The sequence below is a fragment of the Carcharhinus amblyrhynchos genome, chromosome 8, assembly GCF_965287045.1.
Source record: "Carcharhinus amblyrhynchos chromosome 8, sCarAmb.v2.hapA, whole genome shotgun sequence".
Classification (NCBI taxonomy): Eukaryota; Metazoa; Chordata; class Chondrichthyes; order Carcharhiniformes; family Carcharhinidae; genus Carcharhinus; species Carcharhinus amblyrhynchos.
The window spans coordinates 43,405,400-43,429,249 of record NC_137331.1 but is presented as its reverse complement, the minus strand read 5'-3'; the positions used below and the strand labels follow the sequence as shown (position 1 = coordinate 43,429,249).

The 23,850-nt window shown below is 41.9% G+C and overlaps 1 protein-coding gene across 2 annotated transcripts in view; it reads left to right on the top strand.

Moving 5' to 3' along the window:
* emc2 (ER membrane protein complex subunit 2) overlaps positions 1-23,850 on the top strand; it is a 100,830-nt gene that overhangs the window by 27,958 nt on the left and 49,022 nt on the right. For both annotated transcript variants that reach the window (XM_080193974.1, XM_080193975.1), the window contains exons 3-5: positions 2,223-2,287; positions 10,199-10,284; positions 10,608-10,665. In XM_080193974.1, coding sequence (XP_080050100.1) covers positions 2,223-2,287; positions 10,199-10,284; positions 10,608-10,665 — 209 coding nt within the window. The remainder of the gene's footprint in view (positions 1-2,222; positions 2,288-10,198; positions 10,285-10,607; positions 10,666-23,850) is intronic.

Here is a 23,850-nt window from a genome sequence, read left to right as displayed (position 1 = left end):
ATGCTGTGTCTGCTTGAATGAACCATTCTTTTCCAGATGTCTAGCTATTTCTTCTTTAATGATAGATTCCAGCATTTTCCCAACTACGGATGTTAAGCTAACCGGCCTGTAATTACCAGCCTTTTGTCTACCTCCCTTTTTAAACAGTGGCGTTACATTAGCTGTTTTCCAATCAGCTGGCACTTCCCCAGTGAATTTTGATAAATTACAACTAATGCATATGCTATTACTTCTGCCGTTTCTTTTAGTACTCTGGGATTCATTCCATCCGGACCTGGGGACTTGTCTACCTTCAGTCCCATTAGCCTACCCAGCACTACCTCTTTAGTAATAGTGATCGTTTTAAGGTCCTCACCCCCTACAGTCCCATAACCGTCAATTATCGGTATGTTATTTGCGTCCTCCACTGTGAAGACCGACACAAAAAACTTGTTTAAGGCCTCAGCCATTTCATTGTTTCCCATTATTAAATCCCCCTTCTCGTCTTCTAAGGGTCCAACATTTACTTTAGCTGCTCTCTTCCATTTTATATATTTGTAAAAACTTTTACTATCAGTTTTTATATTTTGTGCTAGTCTACTTTCATAATCTATCTTTCCTTTCTTTATTGCTTTCTTAGTAGTTCTTTGTTGTTTTTTAAAGCTTTCCCAATCTCCTAGTTCCCCACTAATTTTGGCCACTCTGTATGCATTGGTTTTTAATTCGATACTCCTTTATTTCCTTAGTTATTCATGGCTGGTTATCCCTTTTCTTACATTCCTTCTTTTTCACTGGAATATATTTTTGCTGAGTACTGAGAAAAATCTCCTTAAAAATCCTCCACTGTTCCTCATCTGTCCCACCAACTAGTCTGTGTTCCCAGTCTACATTAGCCAACTCCGCCCTCATCTTATCGTACTCCCCCTTGTTCAAGCAGAGGACACTGGTTCTCACCCTCGACCTGTATTAGAAATTCAACCATATTGTGATCACTCATTCCCAGAGGATCCCTCACAAGGAGATCTTTGATTTTACCTGTCTCATTACACAGGACCTGATCCAAGATCGCTCGCTCGCTTCCTCGTAGCTTCTGTAACATAATGTTTGAGAAAGCTATCTCAACAGCATTCTAAGAACTCTTCCTCAAGTCCACCACATCCGACTTGAGTTGACCAATCAATATGGAGGTTAAAATCCCGCCATGATTATTGCTGTTCCGTTTTGACACACATCTGTCATTTGTTTGTTTATATCCCGGCCCACCTCAAAGTTATTATTTGGGGGCCTATAGACCCACCAGTGACTTTTTCCCCTTACTATCCCTTACCTCCCCCCAACATTGATTCCACATTTTGCTCCTTAGAGCCTATATCGTCTCTCATTACCGCCCTAATGTTATCCTTAATTAACAGAGGCCCTCCACCTCCTTTTCCTTCCTGTCTATCCTTCTGAATTGTGTGATACCCCTGGATATTCAGTTCCCAGTCCTGGTCACCCTGCAACCACGTTTCTGTAATGGCCACTAGATCATACCCATTTGTATTGATTTGTGCCATCAACTCATTCACTTTGTTTTGAATGCTACATGTATTCAGGTAAAGTATCTTTATGTTAGTCTTTCTTAAGTGGATCCAATTTGTTAGTGCGTTCCTTTGTTTGCATACTCTGTCCCTTCCTGTCACAGACTGATTATTCTTCCCCAGACCATTTCCCTGCACTATGTTGATCACTTCCCTTCTCATGCTTGTCACCTTTTTTATTCTGCCTGACGTTAGATGCCTGCCACCTTCTATACTCTCAGTCCTGTAAAGGATCCTACACTCCTCAGTCCTATAAAGAATACTCGACCTGCAGAATGTTTCTTCATTTATAAAAATTACCTGGCATGTTGTTAAGTCCAGACATTGTTTTTCTTTAAATGAATTTTTAAGCCTGCCTCTCTCTTTCATTCCTCCTTCCTTTCTTTCTCACTATTTCTCTTTCTCCTCTCAATCACTTAATGCTTTTCTCTAGTTCTCTCTTATTTTCCCTTCACTCGTTCTTTTTTGCTATCTCTTTTGCTTTGTCTTTTCTACATCTTGCTGTCTCACTCTTTCTTTTTGTCTCTCTAACTCTAATTGTATAGACAATAAGTGACCTTGCTGCTTGTGATTTTATTATTAAGATGCAAAAATGCAGCTTATTAAGAACATATGTGCATTTTAATTCTTTATTCTCGTTGTTTAAATTTCTGCTGTGTCCAGTTTGGATAATTTATGAACAGGTCATGGTTGCTGCCCTTGACTGCAGTCGCGATGACTTGGCAGTGGTAAGTACCAATGCCATTCTGAGGCATTTTTACATCTTTATAGTGCTGTTTTAAGCTTTGAATTTAACATTTATGTGATCAGTAAATTAATTGAAATGCGTTTTGTTTAAGAAAGTGGCAGTTGCCTTGATTCCTGTAGTGCATCATGTCTTCCCACTATATCATGCTGTGACAGGTTATAATTTATTTCCTTAGAGATATAGCTCAGTACAAAGTAGGACTTGACAAGCCACGCGTTTCCTGTTTTTATTCCGGTTTTTAGCATCCAGAGTATTTTGCTTTTCAATAAAGGTGTTGTGCTGAAATACAGGACCTCAAGCTGAGAAGCTTAAGTGATTGTAACCCAAGAGAAACCCAAATGATTGAAATTTGTAGGCATCTGCATATAAAGGCCATAGGAAAAATGCCCTTTACAGCTTCACCCTCTACCTTCCCCATTCAGGCTGTCAATGCCAACTACCATACAAATAAGTGAGGTGAACCTGAGAATATACCTAACCCTTATTTAGTTCCTCCTGCCCATCTTCCTTGTATATACATCAGTACCTTTCCCAGTAATCTGGCAACTCAGCAGGGTGGTAAGTTTTAGTTATGTGCCAACCTCTTGACGCATTGATGGATTGACTGATAACACGCATTAGTAGTAAGCCTACTGCTGAGCTTACTTGGCATGCCTCCTGTGTTCAGCTGTTGATTCCGAGTCCATATTTTCCATCATCAAGACATAGAAACGTATGACTTAGGGACTGGGGTAGGTCTTTCAGCCCATTGAGCCTGCCCTGCCATTCAATAAGATCATGGCTGATCTAGCTGTAAAAATTAAGTAAAATTTATTTATTTGTCATAAGTAGGCTTACATTAACACTGCAATGAAGTTACTGTAAAAATCCCTTAGTCGCCACACTCCGGCGCCAGTTCGGGTATGCTGAGGGAGAATTTAGCATGGCCAGTGCACCAAACCAACACGTCCTTTGGAGTGCGGAAGGAAACTGGAGCACCCAGAGGAAAGCCACGCGGACTCAGAGAACGTGCAAACTCACATAGACAATGAGTCAAGCTGGGAATCGAACTCTGGTTCCTGGTGGTATGAGGCAGCAGTGCTAACCACTGTGCCACCATGCCATCTCTCAACTCCAATTTCCCTTCTGCCCCCTATAACCTTGGCTCTGTTGCCTATCAGTAATTCTGCTGTAAATAAGTTCAGTAACCAGCCTCCGCTCCTCTGTGGGAAAAAGAATTCCATAGACTAACAATCCTCCGACAGAAAATAATTCCATTGGACTCTTCCTTTTATTCTCACCCCGTGTTCCCTTGTTCTATTCTCACCCCGTGTTCCCTTGTTCTATTCTCACCCCGTGTTCCCTTGTTCTATTCTCCTCACAAGTGGAAATATCCTCCCAGTATGCATCCGGAGGATGTTGTATCCTTCAATATGGTCACCTCTCATTCTTCTGAAGTCCATTGGGTGTAGACCCAAACCTGTTCGGCCTTTCTTCATAGGATAAGCCATTCGTCCTAGGAATGAGTGAAGTAAATCTTCTCTGTACTGCCTTTAATACAATACTGTATTTTTTTTCAAATAAAGTGACCCAAACTATACAGAGTATTCCTGGTGTGATCTCATCAATGCCCTACACAGCTGTAGTAAAACTTCATTACTTTTATATTCCATTCCCCTTTGTAATAAATACCAACATTCCATTTGCCTTCCTAATCACTTGCTGTATCTGCAGACTAACTCTTTGTGATTCATGTACCAGGTCACCCAATTCCCTCTGTTACCTCAAAAGTTCTGTAATCTCTCCATTTAAATAATATATTGCTTTTCTGTTCTTCCATACTAACACTACTAGCTGACCAGAGCATCAAACCCAGTCCGAGTGCCAGTTTCAGATTGAAATCTGGGGGGTATTTTTGAAATAATACCAACAACCTGTGTCTGTGTTCTGTGTCCAGGTGCTCCAGGCCAAGGGGGAAAAAACAGCTTTGCTGTGGAGTAGTATCCAAATACCTTCTCAGTCTCTGGGCTGGGAGCAATTTTTAAACTGGGAGTGAATAATGTTCACCAAGTGGGTCAGATTTACAACATACCGACCGAGCATAATGTTCTATCCATAATATACTTTGAAATGGCCCAGAATGCTACCTTGTTACACTGCCTCAAGTTTAACAAGAAGCACCTGGGCTTTGGCTGGGACATTGAACAGTGAATGTCAGGCTGCATGGTTGAACAAATTCCCCTTTTCCAGGTCTGCTGACTGTTCCCACAGTGAGGGAGCTTGCACATCCCACTTCAAAACAGAGCTCTGATCTAAATTGGCGCACTCATTTTGGTTTGGCTCAATTACTGAATTAAGGGACACTTCAGGCAATTTGGAAAGATTTATTATATAAATGCAAGCTATTTTTATACTGGATATTTATATAAAAGTACAGTTACTAGGACAGGGTTAGACTGAAAACATGTAAATTGATCCTTTAAACCTCAGTCCATTTAATCCGTTTAGGGTCTGGCTGCATTTTGAACATTTCTCATAACTTTTATGATTCCAGTTTACCTGGTACCCAAATTATCACAGGAATAAAAGGGGGCCATTTGGTCCCTTGCGTCTATGCTGGCCTTCCTGGCTAATTGGTACCTTGTATCCAATTACCTGTCTTTTCTCTATATCACTTCATATCCTTGCCCAACAACAACCCATCAGTCTGTGGCTTTAAGATCCACATGTCTTCCCAGCACCCATAACCTTTCAGACTGGAGAGTTCCAGCCATCCAGTTCCTTTATCAGAAAGCACATCTTTACACTATCGCTCCTAAAGAACACTTTGGAATTTTAAGTGTTCGACCCTTGTTTGGTGGTGGTTAGCACTGCTGCCTCTCAGCGCCAGAGACCCGGGTTCAATTCCAGTCTCGGTCACTGTGTTGAGTTTGCACATTCTCCGTTCAGTGGGTTAGGTGGATTGGCCGTGCTAAATTGACCCTAGTGACAGGGGGATTAGCAGGATAAATGTGTGTGGTTATGGTAGTGGGGCCTGGGTGGGATTGTCGCTGATGCAGGCTCAATAGGCCAGTTGACCTCCTTCTACACTGTAGGGGTTCTATGGTTTCTTGACTTCCCCATTAGGGGAATTAACTTCTCTGTATTTATCATACCTAATCCTTCTAACTTATTAAGCACCTTTGTCACGTAACCTCTTAATTTTATTTGCTCTAGGGAATGCAAGTCAAATTTAATCAACCTTTCCCCATATTTAACCCTATAAGTCCTAGTATCACTCTGAGGAATCAGTGCTGGAGCACGCAGGAGCTTGTGAAAGGTGTTCCAAAGATCTATAGAGGTTTTGTTTGGTAGGATCTCTCTCCACAGATGCTGCCTGACCGACTGAGATTTTCCAGCGCTTTCTGTTTTTACTATTAGGTATGGGTATATTTTTGTTATGATGTGCAGAGGCAGCGCTCCGAAAGCTAGTGGCTTTTGCTACCAAATAAGCCTGTTGGACTTTAACCTGATATTGTGAGACTTCTTACCATATTTTTGTTAGACAGGGGCCTCGAGGGCTATTAAGCTACGGTGATAATCCAGATCATCCATTGCCTGACAAAATGGCAGAACAGACTGAAGGGCCTACTTCTGCTCACTTATCGAACCATGAATTCCTACAGTGCCAAATGAGACCATTCAGCCCATTGAGTCTGCACTGACCTCCAAAGAGGGTCTTACCCAGTCCTACCCCTCTGCCCTATTCCCATAACCCTGCATGTTTACTTTGCGGCTAATCTACCTAACCTGCACATCTTTGGACTGTGGGAGGAAACTGGAGCACCTGGAGGAAATCCCCGCAGACACGGGAAGAACATGCAGACTCCACACATACAGTGACCCAAGGCTGGAACCAAAGCCAGGTCCCTAGAGCTGAGAGGCAACAGAGCTAACCACTGTGCCAACTTGCAGCCCTTAAGTAACAATTGCAAAATAAAGTCAGACATGTGACATTTCCTCAGCTCATTTCTTGTATTCATTACAAGCTATTAGTGTTAGTTTCCCCAATTCAGACTGGGAGTACTCTGCTCAGTTCAGTCCTGCGGTCGGCTGAAATGCCCAAACAAATGGAACAGACTAGGATAAAGGCAATATTCTGCAGACACTGAAAATCTGAGATAAAAACAGAAAATGCTGGGAATACTCAGCAGACTGGCACTCTGTGTGCAGTGGGAAACCGAGTTAACATTTCAGCTCACTTACCTTTTTCCTCAAAGCAAACAAGTGGCTTGGCTGGAACCGCAATCAGTGCGTTTATTTCAGCATCAAGTTTAACTGCTCTGACATGGGCAGAATGTCAGGTATAATGGGGCAGGTTCATATTGAACTACATTGATGTTCAGAACTATAATTGTTCATTCATTGCACTGAAGACACACAGCCTGTGTAATATTCCTGTGTCAGCGTACTGCTGATGTGCTGCTATCAGCACATTTGAATCGCTCAAAGTTTACAGGTGCAGAAAAATCTTAGTTAATGGCAGGGGGAAGTGGGGCTAGTGAAATTGCTGGCGTATTTTCAATGAGATGCTCTCTCAGCCAGATTTCATAGAATCCCTAAAGTGCAGAAGGAGGCCATTCAGCCCATCAAGCCAACACCAACAACAATCCCACACAGGTCCTATCTCCATGCATTTTCCTTGCTAGTCCCCACCCAAGCAGCAAGAGCTTGGGTATCTGAAAGAAAAACTGGAGTGTACCATTTCACAGCCCTAACCCCACACCCGTTACAGCAATGAGCACGACAATTTTGTTCACCCCTTCAATGGACTGCTTCCCATCCTAAACCTGGAAAGCAATCTATTGAAGGGCTGAATTAAAGCAAGGTAAATAGTGGGATTATGGGGGTAGGGCCAGGGTGGGATTGTTGTCAGTGCAGGTTTGACGGGCCAAATGGCCGCCTCCTTCACTGTAAGGATTCTATGATTTCTCCTTGACACAAAGGGGCAACTTATCACGGCAAAACCACCTAACCTGTATCTTTCACTGTGGGAGGAAACTGGAGCACCCAGAGGAAACCCATGTGGACGTGGGGAAAACATGTAGCTCCCCACAAACAGTGACCCAGGCCTGGAATTGAACCTGGATCCCTGGCATTGTGAGGCAGCAGTGCTAACCACCATGCTGCCCAAGCCGCCTCACTCTGCTGATTTGATATGCTGTGTTTTACCATAAGATTTTTAGCTGATGTTTCAGTATACAATAAAGAAACAAAACAGTGAAATGATGTACCTTCATTTGGAAATGTAACAGATGTACATTTATGCACTCTAAAGATCCACATCTTAGTTCCCCAACTCTACCAAATAGAATTTTACATGCGCTGCTTTTTAAAATGTTTTTTATTTTGTTTGGAAAACAAATTTATAGTTAGCTTTACTGCTTAAATAAAAGTCCATCACAACTTATACTACTGGTGTTTTGCCTCTCACGTTCTTTCACTCACAGACATTCTCTCACTCTCTCATGCGCACACCAACGAACATTTTGCACTTGCACACTCTATCACACCACGTTCACATGCACCCATACTCACTTACCTGGCTTTTAATTCAAGGGGCCTGCAGTGTAAAAGTAAAGAAGTGTTGCTGCAACTGTACCAGTGAGGCCACATTTCGAATACTGTGGCGGCATGATAGTACAGTGATTAGCACTGCTGCCTCAAAGCACCAGGAACCCAGGTTTGATTCCTGGCTTGGGTCACTGTCTGTGCAGAGTCTGCCCATTCTCCCCGTGTCTGCATGGGTTTCCTCAGTTGTTCCGGTTTCCTCCCATTGTCCAAAAGACATGCTGGTTACGTGCATTGGCCATGCTAAGTTCCCCCTCCGTGTATCCGAACAGGCACCAGAGTGTGGCAACTAGGGGATTTTCACAGTAACTTCATTGCAGTGTTAACGTAAGATTTCTTGTGACACTAATAAATAAACTTCAAACTTGTGTATAGTTATGATTCCCTGATTTAAGGAAAGATATATTATCATTGTGGCAGAATAGAGGAAGTTTACTAGGATGACTTTGTGGAGGGACTGAGGAAAGATTAAACAGATTGGGTCTGTAATCTTTGGAGTTTAGAAGAATGAGAGGTGATGTGATTGAAGAATTTTTGAGGGTCAGAGAGGATAGATGTTGGGAGGATTATTGCGCTCATGGGGGAGTTGCAGAATAAGGGGGTGCTCACTTGAGACAGATTTGAGGAAGCATTTCTTCTCTGAGTGATGCATCTCTGGGATTCTTTCCTCCAGGAAGTTGTGGTGTCTGAGTCTTCAAACATTTTCAAGGCTGTGATGGATAGGTTTTTAACCAGCAGGGGAACTAAGGAGAGAAGGCAGGAAAGAGGACTTAACAAGTGTTAGATCAGCCATGATTTTATTTGATGGCAGAGCAGGCTCCAAGGGTCGAATTGTCTTCTCCTGTTCCTGTTTCTTAAATGTCTTACCTGCCTTCCAGTTCCCAGGACCTAGTGCCATACAGCTCCCTGCAGTGCCTCCTCTGGCTTCTGAAGCATTGTTGCTGGAGGAACTGGAGAGCTGTCGGCCCATCTGATTGCCAGCAGCATTCCTGAATGAGGGGCAGAAATCCTGTTTTACACCAGTCCATGCTCAGCAGAGAGTAATGTGACATCAGGGCTGCTGGAGTCGGTGAAAGTGTATTCCCTGCTGAAAATTCAAGCCCGTGTGACACAAAGTTCTGTTGCATCAGAAACAAGTGGAAGAATTGAATTTAGGAGTTGAGAGATAATGTTGCAGCTATGTACAACCCTGGTCAGATCCCATTTGGAGTACTGTGCTCAGTTCTGGTTGCTTCATTATCGGAAAGATGTGGAAGCCGTAGAAAGGGTGCAGAGGAGATTTACAAGGATGTTGCCTGGATTGGGGAGCATGCCTTATGAGGATAGGTTGAGGGAGCTCAGCCTTTTCTCCTTGGAGAGACGAAGGATGAAGGGTGACCTGATAGAAGTGTATAAGATGTTGAGAGGTATTGATCGAGTGGATAGTCAGAGGCTTTTTCCCAGGGCTGAAATGGTTGCTACAAGTGGACACAGGTTTAAGGTGCTGGGGAGTAGGTACAGAGGAGATGTCAGGGGTAAGTTTATCACTCAGAGTGGCGGGTGCATGGAAAGGGCTACCAGCAACAGTGGTGGAGGCGGATTCTATAGGGTCTTTCAAGAGACTTTTAGATAAGGACAGGGAGCTTAGTAAAATAGAGGATTATAGGTAAACCTGGTAATCTCCAAGGTAGGGACGTGTTTGGCCCAACTTTGTGAGCCGAAGGGCCTGTTTTGTGCTGCAGTTTTTCTATGTTTCTATGTTTGTGGAAAATGGAGTTGTAAACATAGCATTAAATTGTACCTAAGGTCAAAATAACACATTGTACCATGTCATTGTTATTTTGAAGTTACAAGGTTAAGGGTTAATTTTGTCCTAGCTTTCAAGGCATTAGAAGAGAGTATTTCTGCTGCTTAGGGAGTCTAGGGCTAGAAGGAAATGATTTCAAATTGCAGTGAGACTTTTCGGGAATGAACTGAGAGCAACCTTCTGCGCACAGGGTGGTGGAAGTTTGCAACCCTCTTCCAGAAATTGCCTCCGATGTTGGATGACTTGTTAATTCTGAATGAGGTTGATCAGTTTTTTGTTAACCAAAGGTATATGGAGTTAGTTGCAGGTTGGCAATGATCTCATTCATGGAATGGCTGAATGTCCTTCTCCTGCCGTTGTGTTAGTTAATGCCTGGTTTGCAGAGAACAGGTGGGATCATTTGTCACTAGTCATGCAAATACTTGGAGATCCATGTTGGTTGACCACCAGTGTATTGTGACAGCAGGAATGAGGGATGTGTGAAAACTTACTCTTTATGGGTTACTCCATTCACAGCTGTGTCTGCACGAACTCCGTAAACAGTTTCCAGGCAGCCACCGTGTGAAGCGATTGACTGGTATGCGATTTGAATCCCTGGAAAGGTACTTAAGAACTTGCTCATTTTGCTGCTGTGGGGTAAGAGTACAAAATATGAAAACATATGGAAATGCATACTTCATTTTCTAATTGTTTTTGCATGCCTTGTTGTAAAATATTTTTTCCCACTGTTAAGATTGCTATTTCAATGGTCCATAACTGTTTATAAATTCTTCGATGAAGGTAAAAGTAAACGAAAGGTGTTACACATTTGTCATCTAGTGTGAGTTTAATCTCTTGACTTGTGATCGGAGACTGTCGCTTGCTAAGAACATTGGCTGCACTTGATCATGTAACAAGACAATTACGTACTTTGTTCTTCCACAAGGTATGAAGATGCCAACAAGATGTATGATGCAATTTTGCAAGAAGATGCAACAAACACGGTCAGTACAAATGATTTTCAGTGCCTTTTGGGGGAAGGAGTCTCAACATTCTTAACAGCCAATGTCAATAGCTGAATAGAGACTAAAAACGCCTCTGGTATTAACTAATCCATATTGCATTTAAGCTGAAGAGTTGTTGTTTGGAATAGTTTAGGCTATTTGAAGTTCGACGTGGCCTTAATTACCCTCCTTGCTTTTTTTTGGTCAGTTATTGTCGGAAGTGTGAGCTATTCATGAGGCTTCTACCCAAAGCTTGGCCCACCTGTCAATACCATTAATTGAGATACCTACAGTGGAAGTGTCTCGCCTTCTGGGCTAAGGACACAGGGCAAGATTGATCTCTGATTAATTTGAAGGTTTTGTGGAAACTGGCTCACAATGCAACTATTCCAAGGAAAACTAAGCACATTGTTTTCTTCGTTATTCTTAACATATGGCACAAAGTATTCTTAACCACAACACCTTGGAAGTTAAGACTTCTGATCTCCTGTTCACTTTGTGGTCGGGTCAAAGCTGCTGGAAAAATATGAAGATAAATGCAGCATGAATAAGGAATTGTTTCTCCATCCCCACTCCATGAGCAATTGCAATAATCTAGGGTTGCTAATTCGAATAGTATTCACATGATGCTGAGTCTTTTCAGTTGTCACTTTCAAGTGATTACTGTTCTGCTCACTGGGGCTAATTTGGGTAAGAGAATGTAGGACAGTCATGTTGCTTGCAAGTGAGTGGTTCATTTCTTTTAGTCGTCGTTTGAGCCTAGTGATTGGTGAGGGGCAAGAAGGGATTGAACTTTGCATTCTCAGATTAACTTGCTTACATGTCGGGTTTGCAGAGTGTAGGCTGATTAAATAGATGCAAAGAGATTAAGAGACCAAACCAATGGCGTAATAAAACACTACTTCAAAAGTGGCGTGAAATGCGTCTTATGGGCCAGGAATTATATGAAGACCGATTACGTCCTGGTATCCTTTCTGATCTGCAGTTGGGCAACGAATGGTAGTGTGTCAGCCACCATGTGGCTGCGCAGCAGAAAAAATGCCCCCTTATTCATTAAGTCTTGTCATCTTAATCTGTGAAATCGCAGTGTGTTGTCTTTGTGGATTTCTTGGTACGCAGTTCGGATTTGTTTAATAAATTATTTGAGTGTTGAAAATTCTTCAGACGTTAGGTACCTGCTGGTAATCATTTCCATCAGGACCATGAAGTCGTAATCGGAGAATAATACACTGCGTGATTTTAAACAGAGACCCTTTGCCTTGTTTGCTTTGGCATGGTGAAAAATTTGTAATGGTCTCTTCTGATGAGTCAGTTTGCCAGTACATGGTGTTGCCTCGGAATATTAAGTTTCTACGTTGGCAGCTGCTGCAAGGTAAACAGACAGATTTGAGGGGGAAAAAGTCTGTGCTTCAGGAAATGAGGAAAATGCCACTAATAAAAGCCATTTGCAAACTGCAATCCCTTGATTATGTTTTGGCGAGTCTTTTGGCAAATAAAAGTCCTTTCAATAAAAGGTCCAAAAGTTTACTCTGTGTCAGTAAGTGTGTTAACGCATTTAGTTGTGTGCCTACTTCTTGGGATTCAGCATGTTTTAATTTCACCAGACATCAGTCGGGCCTGTTATAACATTTTGCACCAACTGACAATTTCTTTCTCATACAATTTATACACAGCAACAGAGCCATTTTGCACAGGTTGATAATGAAGCCTGTATCCTGAGCTGGGGTGATGACACTTCTTTCACTGAGAACTTTGAAGTGTTGACCTTTTATTTAAGTAGCAAATCCTTAGCTAGTTTCAGCTTTTAAATTGTCTTTGTACCAATATAATGGTATAAATAAAAAGAGGATGCCATCATCAGAAACAGGCTACATTCTTATGGCTTGAAGTTAAAGTTTATTAGTCACAAGTAGACTTACGTTTGCACTGCAATGAAAATCCCTTAGTCGCTATGATTAGCACAAGAAATAATGATGTTATAGAATCATAGAATTCCTACAATGCAGGAGGAGACTTGGTGGGATTTTGGCCTGTGTAGACTCGATGGACCCATTGATCCTGCACCAACCACAATCCCACCCAGGGTCTATGCCCGCAAACTCATATATTGACCCTGATAATCCCCTTGACACTATGGGACAATTTAACATGACCAATCCACCTAACCCCCACATCTTTGGACTTTGGGAGAAAACTGGAGTACGCAGAGGAAACCCATACAGACAATGACCCAAGCCAGGAATCGAACCCAAGGCCCTGGTGCTACGGGGCAGCAGTGCTAAACACTGTGCTGTCCCCATGTAAGACATGGAACAAGTTAGAAAAACAGAAAATGCTGGAAATACTCTGGGTCTGGAGAACGAAACAGAGGTAACAGGCAGGATTTTTCCATAAGTGTCAGGCGCGGACTGACTTGCGTTTACCTTCCCAGATACATGACCGAATTATCAGACAAAACCTTCAACCATTCTGATGAACAAAACCCTGGGGCCTGATAGAGATGGCAAGGTCAGCTAGACAGACCAAAAGAGAAAACACTGGAAACTCTCAGCAGCTGTGGCAGCACCTGTAAGGAGAGAAAAGAACTGACGTTTCGACTCCAGATGACAAAGCTTTGACGAAGGATCATCTGGACTCAAAACGTCAGCTCTTTTCTCTCCTTACAGATGCTGCCAGACCTGCTGAGATTTTCAGCATTTTCCCTTTTGGTTTCAGATTCAAGCATCTGCCATAATTTGCTTTTATCCAGCTTCACATACATTGGGATGCCATCTTTGAAAGATGGCCCAATCAGCAGTGTGTCAAAATTTCACTGTGCACCACTCCCCCACCACGGAGGTATAGGGGATCAGGGGCTACCCACAGCACAATCATCGGGATCTCTTCCCCTCCCCCCATGGAGGACTCTCTTCTTGGAATATCATCAGCGCTGCCCCTCCCATCTTCCAAATGGCCACTCACTTCCCAATTTCCCTCCCTTCAAAGGCCTCGATACCCTTTCCCTCTCTCCCGCTCCACACATAGTGGGAGCCCCCCACCCTCCCCAATGAGGCTCCCCTGTGGGCAATGCCAACCCGTACCAGAGCCATACCCATCTCCCCCTGGGCTATACTTTTGCACCCCAGAGGAACCCCCTCAACTGATTTACCCCTTTATATATCTGTTGTAAAGCTTACTGACATGATGGTATAAATATTAAGTGAGGGGGTCATGTGAAAGGAGGCTTGTTAATTATATTAACATATACCTAAATTTATTGTATTGAGGTTCTTGTTTTTTGTGGGCAGGAACCTGGTTGTGACATGGGGATGAAGGTGGAAAATTGGGAAACATTATCTCTCTGTTGAGAATTGTACCTGCCTATACCAGTTTACCAGATATACCAGATTTTAAGCAAGTGAAAAGGTGGAGGATGGGGTAAAAGGGAAAAAATTGACTAGGATGCTACCAGGACTTGATGGTTTGAGTTATAAGGAGAGCCTGGGATATTTTTCTCTGGAGGCTTAGGGGTGATTTTATAGAGGTCTACAAAATAATGAGGAGCATAGATCAGCTAGATAATAAACATCTTTTCCCAAAGGTAGGGGAGTCTAAAACTAGAGGGTATAGGTTCAAGATGAGAGGGAAAAGATACAAAAGGGTCCAGAGGGGCAATTTTTTTCACGTAGAGGGTGGTGAGTGTCTGGAACAAACTGTCCAGAGGTAGTAGTAGAGGCAGGTACAATTTTCTTTTTTAAAAAGAGTTTAGACAATTACTTGGGTAAGACATAATATGGGCCAAATGCAGGCAATTGGGACTAGCTTAGGGGCAAGTTGGGCCGAAGGGCCTGTTTCCATGTTGTAAACCTCTATGACTCTATTGCTGTTCTCATCAACAGCAAACATGGGAGCAAAATTACCCCCAATATTTCAGGTCAGAGAGCTTTCATCAGAACTGGGTCAGTGTAGAGATGTACCAGTTTTTAAACAAGTGAAAAGGTGGAGGATGGGGAAAAAGGACGAAGGGGAATGTCTGATAAGGTGGAAGGCAGGCAAGGGTTGGTGAAGCAAAGTCAAAGGTTGTGGTAATGGGAACAAAGTAAGAGACAAATGGAAAGCCCATTGGAACATGTTGTTATAAATGTAGCTTGTTTGTGAGAAATAGTTGACTTAGAACTGATCGTTATCAAAGCTCTTAAGTAGGGTGACTGATTCTATACACAATGCTCCAAATGTGGTCTAGCTAGTGCCCTGTGTAACTGAAGCACAACTTCTCTACTTTTACAATCAATTCTCGTCACAATAAATGATAACTCTGTTGGCTTTCCTAATTATTTGCTGTACTTACATCCTAGCATTTTGTGATTTGTACTCAAAGACACCCAGATCCCTCTGCATCTCAGACCTCTGCAATCTCCTCTTATTTATTCTTCCTGCCAAAATGGGCAGTTTTACATTTTCCCGCATTATACTCAGTTTGTCAGATCTTTGCCCAGTCACTTAACCTGTTTGTCTTAAATCATAGAAGCCCAACAGTGCAGAAGGAAGCCATTCTGCACCAACAACAATCCTACCCCAGGCCCTATTCCCACAATCCCACATATTTACTCCTATTTTCTATCAAACCATATACATCTTGGAACACTAAGGTGCAATTTAGCATGGCCAATCAACCCAACCTGCACATCTTTGGAGTATGGGGAAGAAAACCCACGCTTTTTATAGCATTCTTAAGTCCTCTTCATTACTAGCTTTCTTATCCATTTCTGTGCATCATCAAAAAATTTGATAACAATGCCTTCATCCAAATCATTTATATAATTATTAGAAGTTGAGACTCCAGCATTGATCCCTGTTGCACGTCTATCATCACATCTCACCAACCTGAAAAGGAGCCATTTATGCTTGCTCCTTGCTGCCTGTTAGCCAGCCAATCTTCTATCTATGTCAATATGTTACTCCCTACACCATGAGTATTTATTGTTAAAGTGACTGTCAAATGCCACTTACATTAAGTTGGTGTATCACAAAGTTTTTACTGGGATTTGGGGGATTTAATTCCACAACTTGTCTATTGTTTTGTGAAAATTATAACTGAACAAGCTTAGTTAATGTATATATCCCAGATACTTAAATTTTATCCTGATTCCGGCAGTGGTGTACAAAAAGTGCAAGCTTAAGGCAGATTTCTGACACGTCGCTGTACTGGGAAGTGATGTGAAGTTTGGTTGCGTTCAATCCTCTTTGTATAGCCCAGCTTTTCTTTGTCCTGACTGTCCACACATGACACCACAGGAGACCAACTGCTATTTAAAAAAAATCTAACAGCGCCAAAGCCTTGGTTTGAAAATGTAGGTTTCTTTAAAATTAACTAAAAGCGTTGGCTTCTTACTTGGGTACCGTTTTCACAGGGACTGGTTAGCTGTCCTGCTGGTTATTAGACCACATGTCATGTCCACAGTGTTCTGGGAGCACCTTTCCAGCAGGGGGTTGCAGCACACTCTCCTTCCTGAACCAATTGTATATCCTACAACTGACCAAATGGGCTGCAGTGGTCTTTTCTGATCATGTACATTCGTAATGCCCTACCAGCAGCCTATCAGCAGTTCAGCTTTACGAGTGCACAGCAGGACTTTGATGTGGAGTTGCGAGCATTGGACTGGGGTAAGCTCAGTAAATAGTCTCACAACCACCAGATTTAAGTCCAACCAGTTCCTTTGGTAGCACAAGCTTTTGGAGCACCACTCCAAAGCTCATGCTACCGAATTAATTTGTTGGACTTTAACCTGATATTGCAAGCAGGAGTTTAGCCTTTGTTGGTTCCTGGTTCACCCACTCTGGCTAAACTTGCTGAACCACGGGCGGGTACCTGTGAAGACGATGAATGTACTTTTGTAAGGCGAATGTGACAGGTCCAGATCATGTGGAAAATAATCATCAATCATTTCTTCACTAGAAATGTATTATCTGTGTAACTTGCATTGTAAAATATGTTTTGCAATATCGAAAAATTAATAAAAGACACATGTTTTACCTTGGCAAATATAATCATCTCTGTGGAATGGAATGAGATGTTAAAACTGATAACATTTGTTATATTAAATGGGTATTTGCAGTATTTTATAAATTAATATTTGTCTAGACTTCTTGGAATAGAAACGCAGTGGGCACATCTCCACAGAAAAATGCAGCCGTTGTGTTTTTCTCCAAATAGCTAAAATACCAACAATCTGTTGGGGATAGAAAGTTCTTAGTGTGAAGGGTTGGGTTTTCAGTTTGTGGCAGTGGCCGTTGGCAAATTGCAGGGATTTTTGGCTCGCTCGTAAACGTCAAAGATGCTGGTTTCAAGATGTATAAAGGTAGGTAGTATTGCTGGGGAAAAGACTTGGTGTCTCGCTAAGGACGGTGCAAGTGGAATGTTCTCTTGCTTGGTGACTTCAGTCTGATCTGTTGTATGGGCAGGAGAGGCTTCTGTCGGAACACTCAAGTGTTTCTTGGGCTCATTTTGACTTATTTCTGCATATCTGAAGTTGGACCTTGCTTTGCTAAATTGCTACTTAACAGTGTTTTAGCGCTCATTTGCCCTGCTTCACATGACTGAAATGCACCCTTGTGTGAAGAAGTACTCCTTTGAAAGTGCCATGAATTAACTGTGTTCCAATCCAAACAGGATGAGTTGGCAGTAGATGGATAAATGCTTTCAAATGCAGTAAATTATGTTCTCCTTTCACGGGGAAGACACACTTTCCCTTCCTCACTTGATTAGACATCTTTCATTTGCACTGTTTAGCTTTGAGTGCGTGGATTTCTGAATGCTGCCATAGTCATTTCTCAGTTACCCTGCAGCAAGGCCTGCTTCATATGCATAGCAAGGGATTGCCTTGGATCATTTTGCATTTAAAATTTGCCACCCAGAGACCAGCTAATTTGTGGTGCTTTCATTCATTTATAGGATGCTGGCATCACCGGCCAGACCAGCATTTATTACCCATGTCTAGTTGCCCTCAGGAAGCTGGTGACAAGCTGCTGGCTTGATAACAGAGTGACATGTAGAGTATTTCAGAGTAGTTTGAAGCAATGGCTCTGGCATGTAGTGATTCGCATGTAGGCCAGACTGGGTAAGAATGGTAGCTTTCCTTCTTCCTAAGGCACCAGTGAACCAGATGGCTCTTCACAACAATCGAGTAGTTATGTGGCCACCATTAGTACTGGATTTTCATTCCAGTTTTAATACATTCGCTACATTTCAATTTCCTGGATGTAGTAAGATTTGAAGTCCTGTTCCTGAATTTTTAGCTCAGCCCTCCAAATTACTTGCCTAGAAACTGGAAACAGCTTGCTGCATTAAGCTTTGAACAGGGGAATTTTTAATCAGAAATTGAGTGTTCGACTCCTACTAAACTGTTGCTAATGATGTGTTAATGGAGAAGGGAGCTGCCTTTTCCATCGTGTGAGAAGAAACTTTTAATATTTCCTCATTGTAGATACTGATAGTTGTAGATTTATTTTCCTCTTCAACTTTTCATATATACTTTCCACTATATAACAATATATGTGATAAATAAAATCAAATTTGGTGCAGATGGAATTCAGGTCTAACATGCTGCTTATGAGGTGCTCCATTGTGAACCTCTGACTACTAAAATCAGCAGGATTACGTTGGACTCTTGTGAATCTCTAAGAGGTGAGAATTGGAGACTGTTCTGTGTGTCCGTGTGCGTGTCCACTTGCCCACCCAACTATCTGCCAAACAAGTAGTTACCGTCCGCTGAATGGAGGGGGTTATTATGGACCATGAGCGATGAGGCTGAACCAGTATTCATCCCTGGTCCAAATCTGTCATCAATGGCATGTCAACGAGCAAGTCTTGTTGACATGCCATCTGGATTATGACCCATCCCCCAAATCAGTACATCAGTCAGCGGTCTGCTGGCACAGGCAACAATTGCCAGGCTTTCCACAATCTGTGCCACTTCATGAAGTGCGCTCATTACTGCAACCCTCAGTGTAATGTACCAGGTTGTATTATATACCATGGATGTAATACTTGTCAATATGTTGTAACCAAAGGACAATCCTACTACAATAAAGAGTAGAAATATTCCAGTTTATTTGTACTCTTCTGAGGATTGAGCTTTTATCATTTCGCCTGTCGTGTTGCCATTTTGACATTTTTGTAATTTGACTAATTGTGATCGGGAAGAGAGAAGAAATTCGTTAGAGAATTGGCACATCACAGATAAGGATTTTTCTTGTGGCTCAAGTACAGTGAATTTGTTAGGAAGCATGTTGCTATGAGGCAGGCGAACAGCCTGACTGTAATGTCTCCTTCATTTCTCCCCCCAGCCCCTTCCCAAAGTTAATTCTCAGAAGTCTTTTTAGGATGCGTTCATACTGCCAGTTTTTGCATTGATGCAGATCAGTTTTCGATGTGAGGCAATGCCAAAGGAGTAATGTAGCTCCAAGTACTGGCAGTGCCCTTTGAAACCCTGGTTCCACGACTCTCCGGGGAGGCACTTCACAAAGGAAACATTTGCATTTATAGAATTGGGTGCAAGTCCAGCCAGGTTCTGGGAAGGATGTGAAAAGGAAGCAAGTGAAATGACCTGAGGTAGTTTATATATATGTTCAAACCTGTAAAGTAGCAAGGAGAGCAAAGATTTGGAAAATAACTCAAATTTCACCACAGGCTTAGGACAAGGGGGCATAAGTTTAAATGCATCAAAACTGCAACATGGAAACTGGTCATGTTGGTGTTTATCCTCATCACGACTAATACTTCTAATACTGCATGCCTGGCTCGTTCCCATATCCTTTAATTCCCCTTTCCTTCAGCCACTAGTCTGACCAATTCTTGTGTCTCTGCTCCAGTAGTGTATTGGTTCAAATTAGAAAAAGACACATTGAGGACTTGTGTGGGAAAATCCTTAACACAACCTGCTCAGCACATAAGCTTGACAGGTGAGTGGGAATGGTGCAGGCACTTATCTGGGAGCTGTTTAAGAATCAATTTGGATGTCATGATCCTGGGATACACAAGGGCAAACATCAGATTTTTCTGGACAACAGGAGTGAAAAGGTCCAAAATGGCCTTCCTCACTTGAAATTTTAAAATGCAACATGTAGAACCTTAAACAAAAATTGAGTTATTGTAAAAGGAGGAGTGGAAAGCTTGGCCTATCCATATATGAATAGATCTCTGATTTAGGGAAAGCTAACTTCGGAGGATTGATTCTGAAGGCAGATATTTATGAAAACAATTGTTATATAAGTGTGTACCATTGTCAGAACTATCACGTATTGTTTTGAATCGGAACAATGAGGTTATTGTTTTTTATGGATTAATATGCATTTACACAAAATTGGTGGATTTGTTTTATTCATTCATTTACGGGATGTGGGTTTCACTGGCTAGATCATCATTCAGTAGGTGGTAGTGAACTACTTTCACGAACCGCTGCAGTCCCTGAGGTGTAGGTACACCCACAGTGTTATTAAGGAGGAAATTCCAGGGTTTTGACCCAGCGACAGTAAAGGAACAGAGATATATTTCCAAGTCAGCATGGGGAGGGATTTATAGGGGAACCTCGCAGGTGATTGTGCTCCCGGGTATCCGCCGTTCTTGTCCTTCTAGATGATAATGGTCATGGGTTTGGAAAATGCTGTTGAAGGAATCTTGAGTTCCTGCAGAGTATCTTGTAGATGGTGTGTACACAGCTGCCACTTTATGTCAGTGGTGGAGGAAGTGGATGTTTGTGGAAGGGGTAGCAATCAAACGGGTTGCTCTGTCCTAGATGGTATTGAACTTGTATGTTGTTGGAGCTGCACTCACCCAGGCAACTGGAGAGTATTCCATTACACTGCTGACCCGTGCCTTGTAGATGGTGGACTGGGTTTGGGGAATCAGGAGTTGAGTTCTCACCAAAGAATTCCTAGCTCTGGTAGCCACAGTATTTAATTGACCAGTCCAGTTCAGTTTCTGGCTAATGATAATGTTTTAGTGTGGAATTCAGCAATGGCCGTGCTGTTGGATGTCGAGGTGTTAGTATTTGATGTGCACTTCTGTAACACTTATTGCTTTGTTAACATTCCATTGTTTAAAAAAGAATTATCTCCTGATTCACTATGAACAGTGCTATGGTAAAGGTGCCAGAATGAGAATAGAGTGGCATATATGTTTATGTTTCCTGCCAATCAGATTACACTATTTGACACATTATTATGACATTTATTCTGATCCAGATTTCTTCCAGCTAAATCCGTACACACACATTTCTTCAATGTTTTAAATAAAAGGTGAGCAAAGAAGCTCTTTGTGCTGCAGAAAATCTCTGACACCAACAGAAACGCCATAAGTTGAGCCTGAGATTTTTGTAGCCTTTGACTTATAAAAGGCTTGGTTGTTTAAAATAAAAACAGAAAGAAAGCTGAATATTTAATTCAAAATGTTTTCTTCTTGGTGTCAAGAGCAGTCAGTCTCACAAGTGACTGGACTTGGAATGGTTACCTCAGCAAATGAATATGCTTTACCCTAATGGGAGTACAATTAGACTGCAGAATAAAAGTCTCAAATTAACAGCAGAATATATATGGTTGATTAATTTTTTAAAATGTAATTTTGTTTGTTAAAGCAGCCAGGCGTTAATATTCTACTCCTTCCTCCTTCCCCAGTCAGTCTGCTCAGAGTCAAGCATGAGTTCTTACATTTCCCCTCTGGGTTGAGGATGAAGACAGTGTCTAGTACATTCAGTGGTCATGTACAGCATGGTGTGTGTGACGAAACTTTAATAAATGTCAGATTTCAAAACTCATAAAATAACATGCAAGTTCATAAATGAACAAGTAGCGAGCAGGAATGAAAACTACCAATTACAAAGTTTAGAAAAAAAATGAATCAGCATTTGGCAACAGCTACAAATTTTCTGCTCAAGTGGAAACCATTCAAATCCTTGCAGATTGTTTCTCAAGAATGCCACCTTGTTAACATTGCATAACACACAAAGATTGAGAACAAAGTTTAGAATTTTTAAAGGAAATTTTGAATGTTTAATTTCTGTTGGAGGTGCTTGGCCCTTGAGTTTCGGGCATCCCAACCAATCATTCTGAGAAAAAGATACCCACAAAGCACAGTGGTTAGCACTGCTGCCTCATAGCGCCAGGGACATGGTTCAATTCCCAGCTTGGGCCACTGTCTGTGTGGAGTCTGCATATTCTCCCCATGTCTGCGTGGGTTTCCTCCAGGTGCTCCAATTTCTTCCCACAGTCTGAAAGATGTGCCAGTTAGGTGCATTGACCCGAACAGGCACCAGAGTGTGGTGACGAGGGAATCTTCTCAGTAACTTAATTGCAGTGTTAATGTAAGCCTATTTGTGACTAATAAATAAAACTTAACTTAAAAGCGAGATGGTTGTAATTTCCAGTATCCTTGGGTACTAGTCTTTACTGGCCATTCCTGCAGCATCTAGGGACTTGCTGTTAGTAAGCCCTGCCCCTTTAAATTTCCCCAAACAATTTTGGAATGTTTTTTGAACCTGCTTTTTGTATAAAGCATCAGATAGCACAAACTTAATTTAGCCCTGGCTAGAACGAGTGAGATTCGAATAGCTTGAGCAGCTCACCCGAAACTGCTCACAGAAATGGTGGGCCAGGCTCATGAGTAACTTGCTGATTTATTGCATTTGTTCCTACAAGCTTGAGGGAGGCCTATTTAGTACCAACATTTAAAAAGAGCACAAAGTGAAAAACAGGAAACTATAGCCCCATGAGTTTGACTTTGATTGCAGGCAAGTTCTTTCCAGAGATCAGTGGAAATTTGTTCCGTGGCGAGCTTGAAAGAGGAAGATTGTGAGGGTATCTTGGTGTAGTAATCAGGGGAACGACTCTCGAGAGTAGAAGAGGCATGTTTCATCAAGAGCTATTGGCGTGCGGTGAGGTTGCTGGCTGGCACTGAGAGTGTATCCTTATAAGGGAGCTCCCAGTGTGGTAGAGATCTCTAGCCAAGGTGGCTGGATCACCAAGCATTGTCACCTATCAATGTTGGTTCCTGAACTGATTGTTTTTTTAGAGAGTGGGGTTGTGTAAGGTAGTTGATGTAAGCTGCACTATGTCAGGAATGGACAGACTGCGTAAACCAATCGTTGCTCTCCTTTTTTTCTCAAGGACAACTGTTAACAAATGATAGGTACCAGCTTTGCCACTGATACCCACAAACAAAGCATGATTTTCTTTTAAAAATAGTCTATTTTTAAAAGAAATCAGAACAATTGGTTAATACTTCTGGGCAAAATGATTATCTATTCAAAGAAATGCACCTCTTTGTTTAAGACCTGCTGAGGAATTTTTCTGACCCGTATAATTGGATAATAGTCTACAATCATAAAAACCTATTCAGTTTTTTGAGCCGAGTTTAGAGATGTTGTGACCAGGGATGTTGCTGCCTGTATGGATGTAATTAATTGAAAGCACAAACGGGCATTCCTCTCTATATATTGCCACAAGTTGAATTAAAGTGTGAAAGTCCCTTCTGAATGTAAAAATTCTAAGAGCTACATAGGAAGGACTTTTGGACAATTTATTCCTGTTGTTACAGAACCCTTTTAGGATAAATTGTGTTTGAACTTTGTAAGCTTGTCATTCTGTTATCTCTCTCAGATTTCAAGGTGGTTACTACATTTCCTGTATCTCATTTACAGAGTAAGAAGTCTCAACACCAGGTTAAAGTCCAACCAGTTTATTTCATAGTAAACCCACAAGCCTTTGGAAACGCTGTTCCTTCGTCAGGTGTGTGAAAGGTTCTGATCAGAGAAGGGCATATAAAGGCACACACAGTTTACAGAATACTGATTAGAATGCGAGTCTTTACAGCTAATCTGCTATCGTTACAAGTTAGCTGTAAAGACTCGTACTCTAATCAGTATTCTGTAAACTGTGTGTGCCTTTATATGCCCTTCTCTGATCAGAACCTTCCACACACCTGACGAAGGAACAGTGTTTCTGAAAGCTTGTGGGTTTACTATCAAATAAATTGGTTGGATTTTAATCTAGTGTTGTGAGACTTCTTATTGTGTTTACCCTAGTCCACTGCCAGCATCTCCACATCATCTCATTTACAGGGCAGCCATCCCCCACCTTGGAGTTTTAGAATTGCCACTTAACTCGGAGATGAAAATATTTGAGTAGATTTCACATAGGCAAACAAAGCCAAGC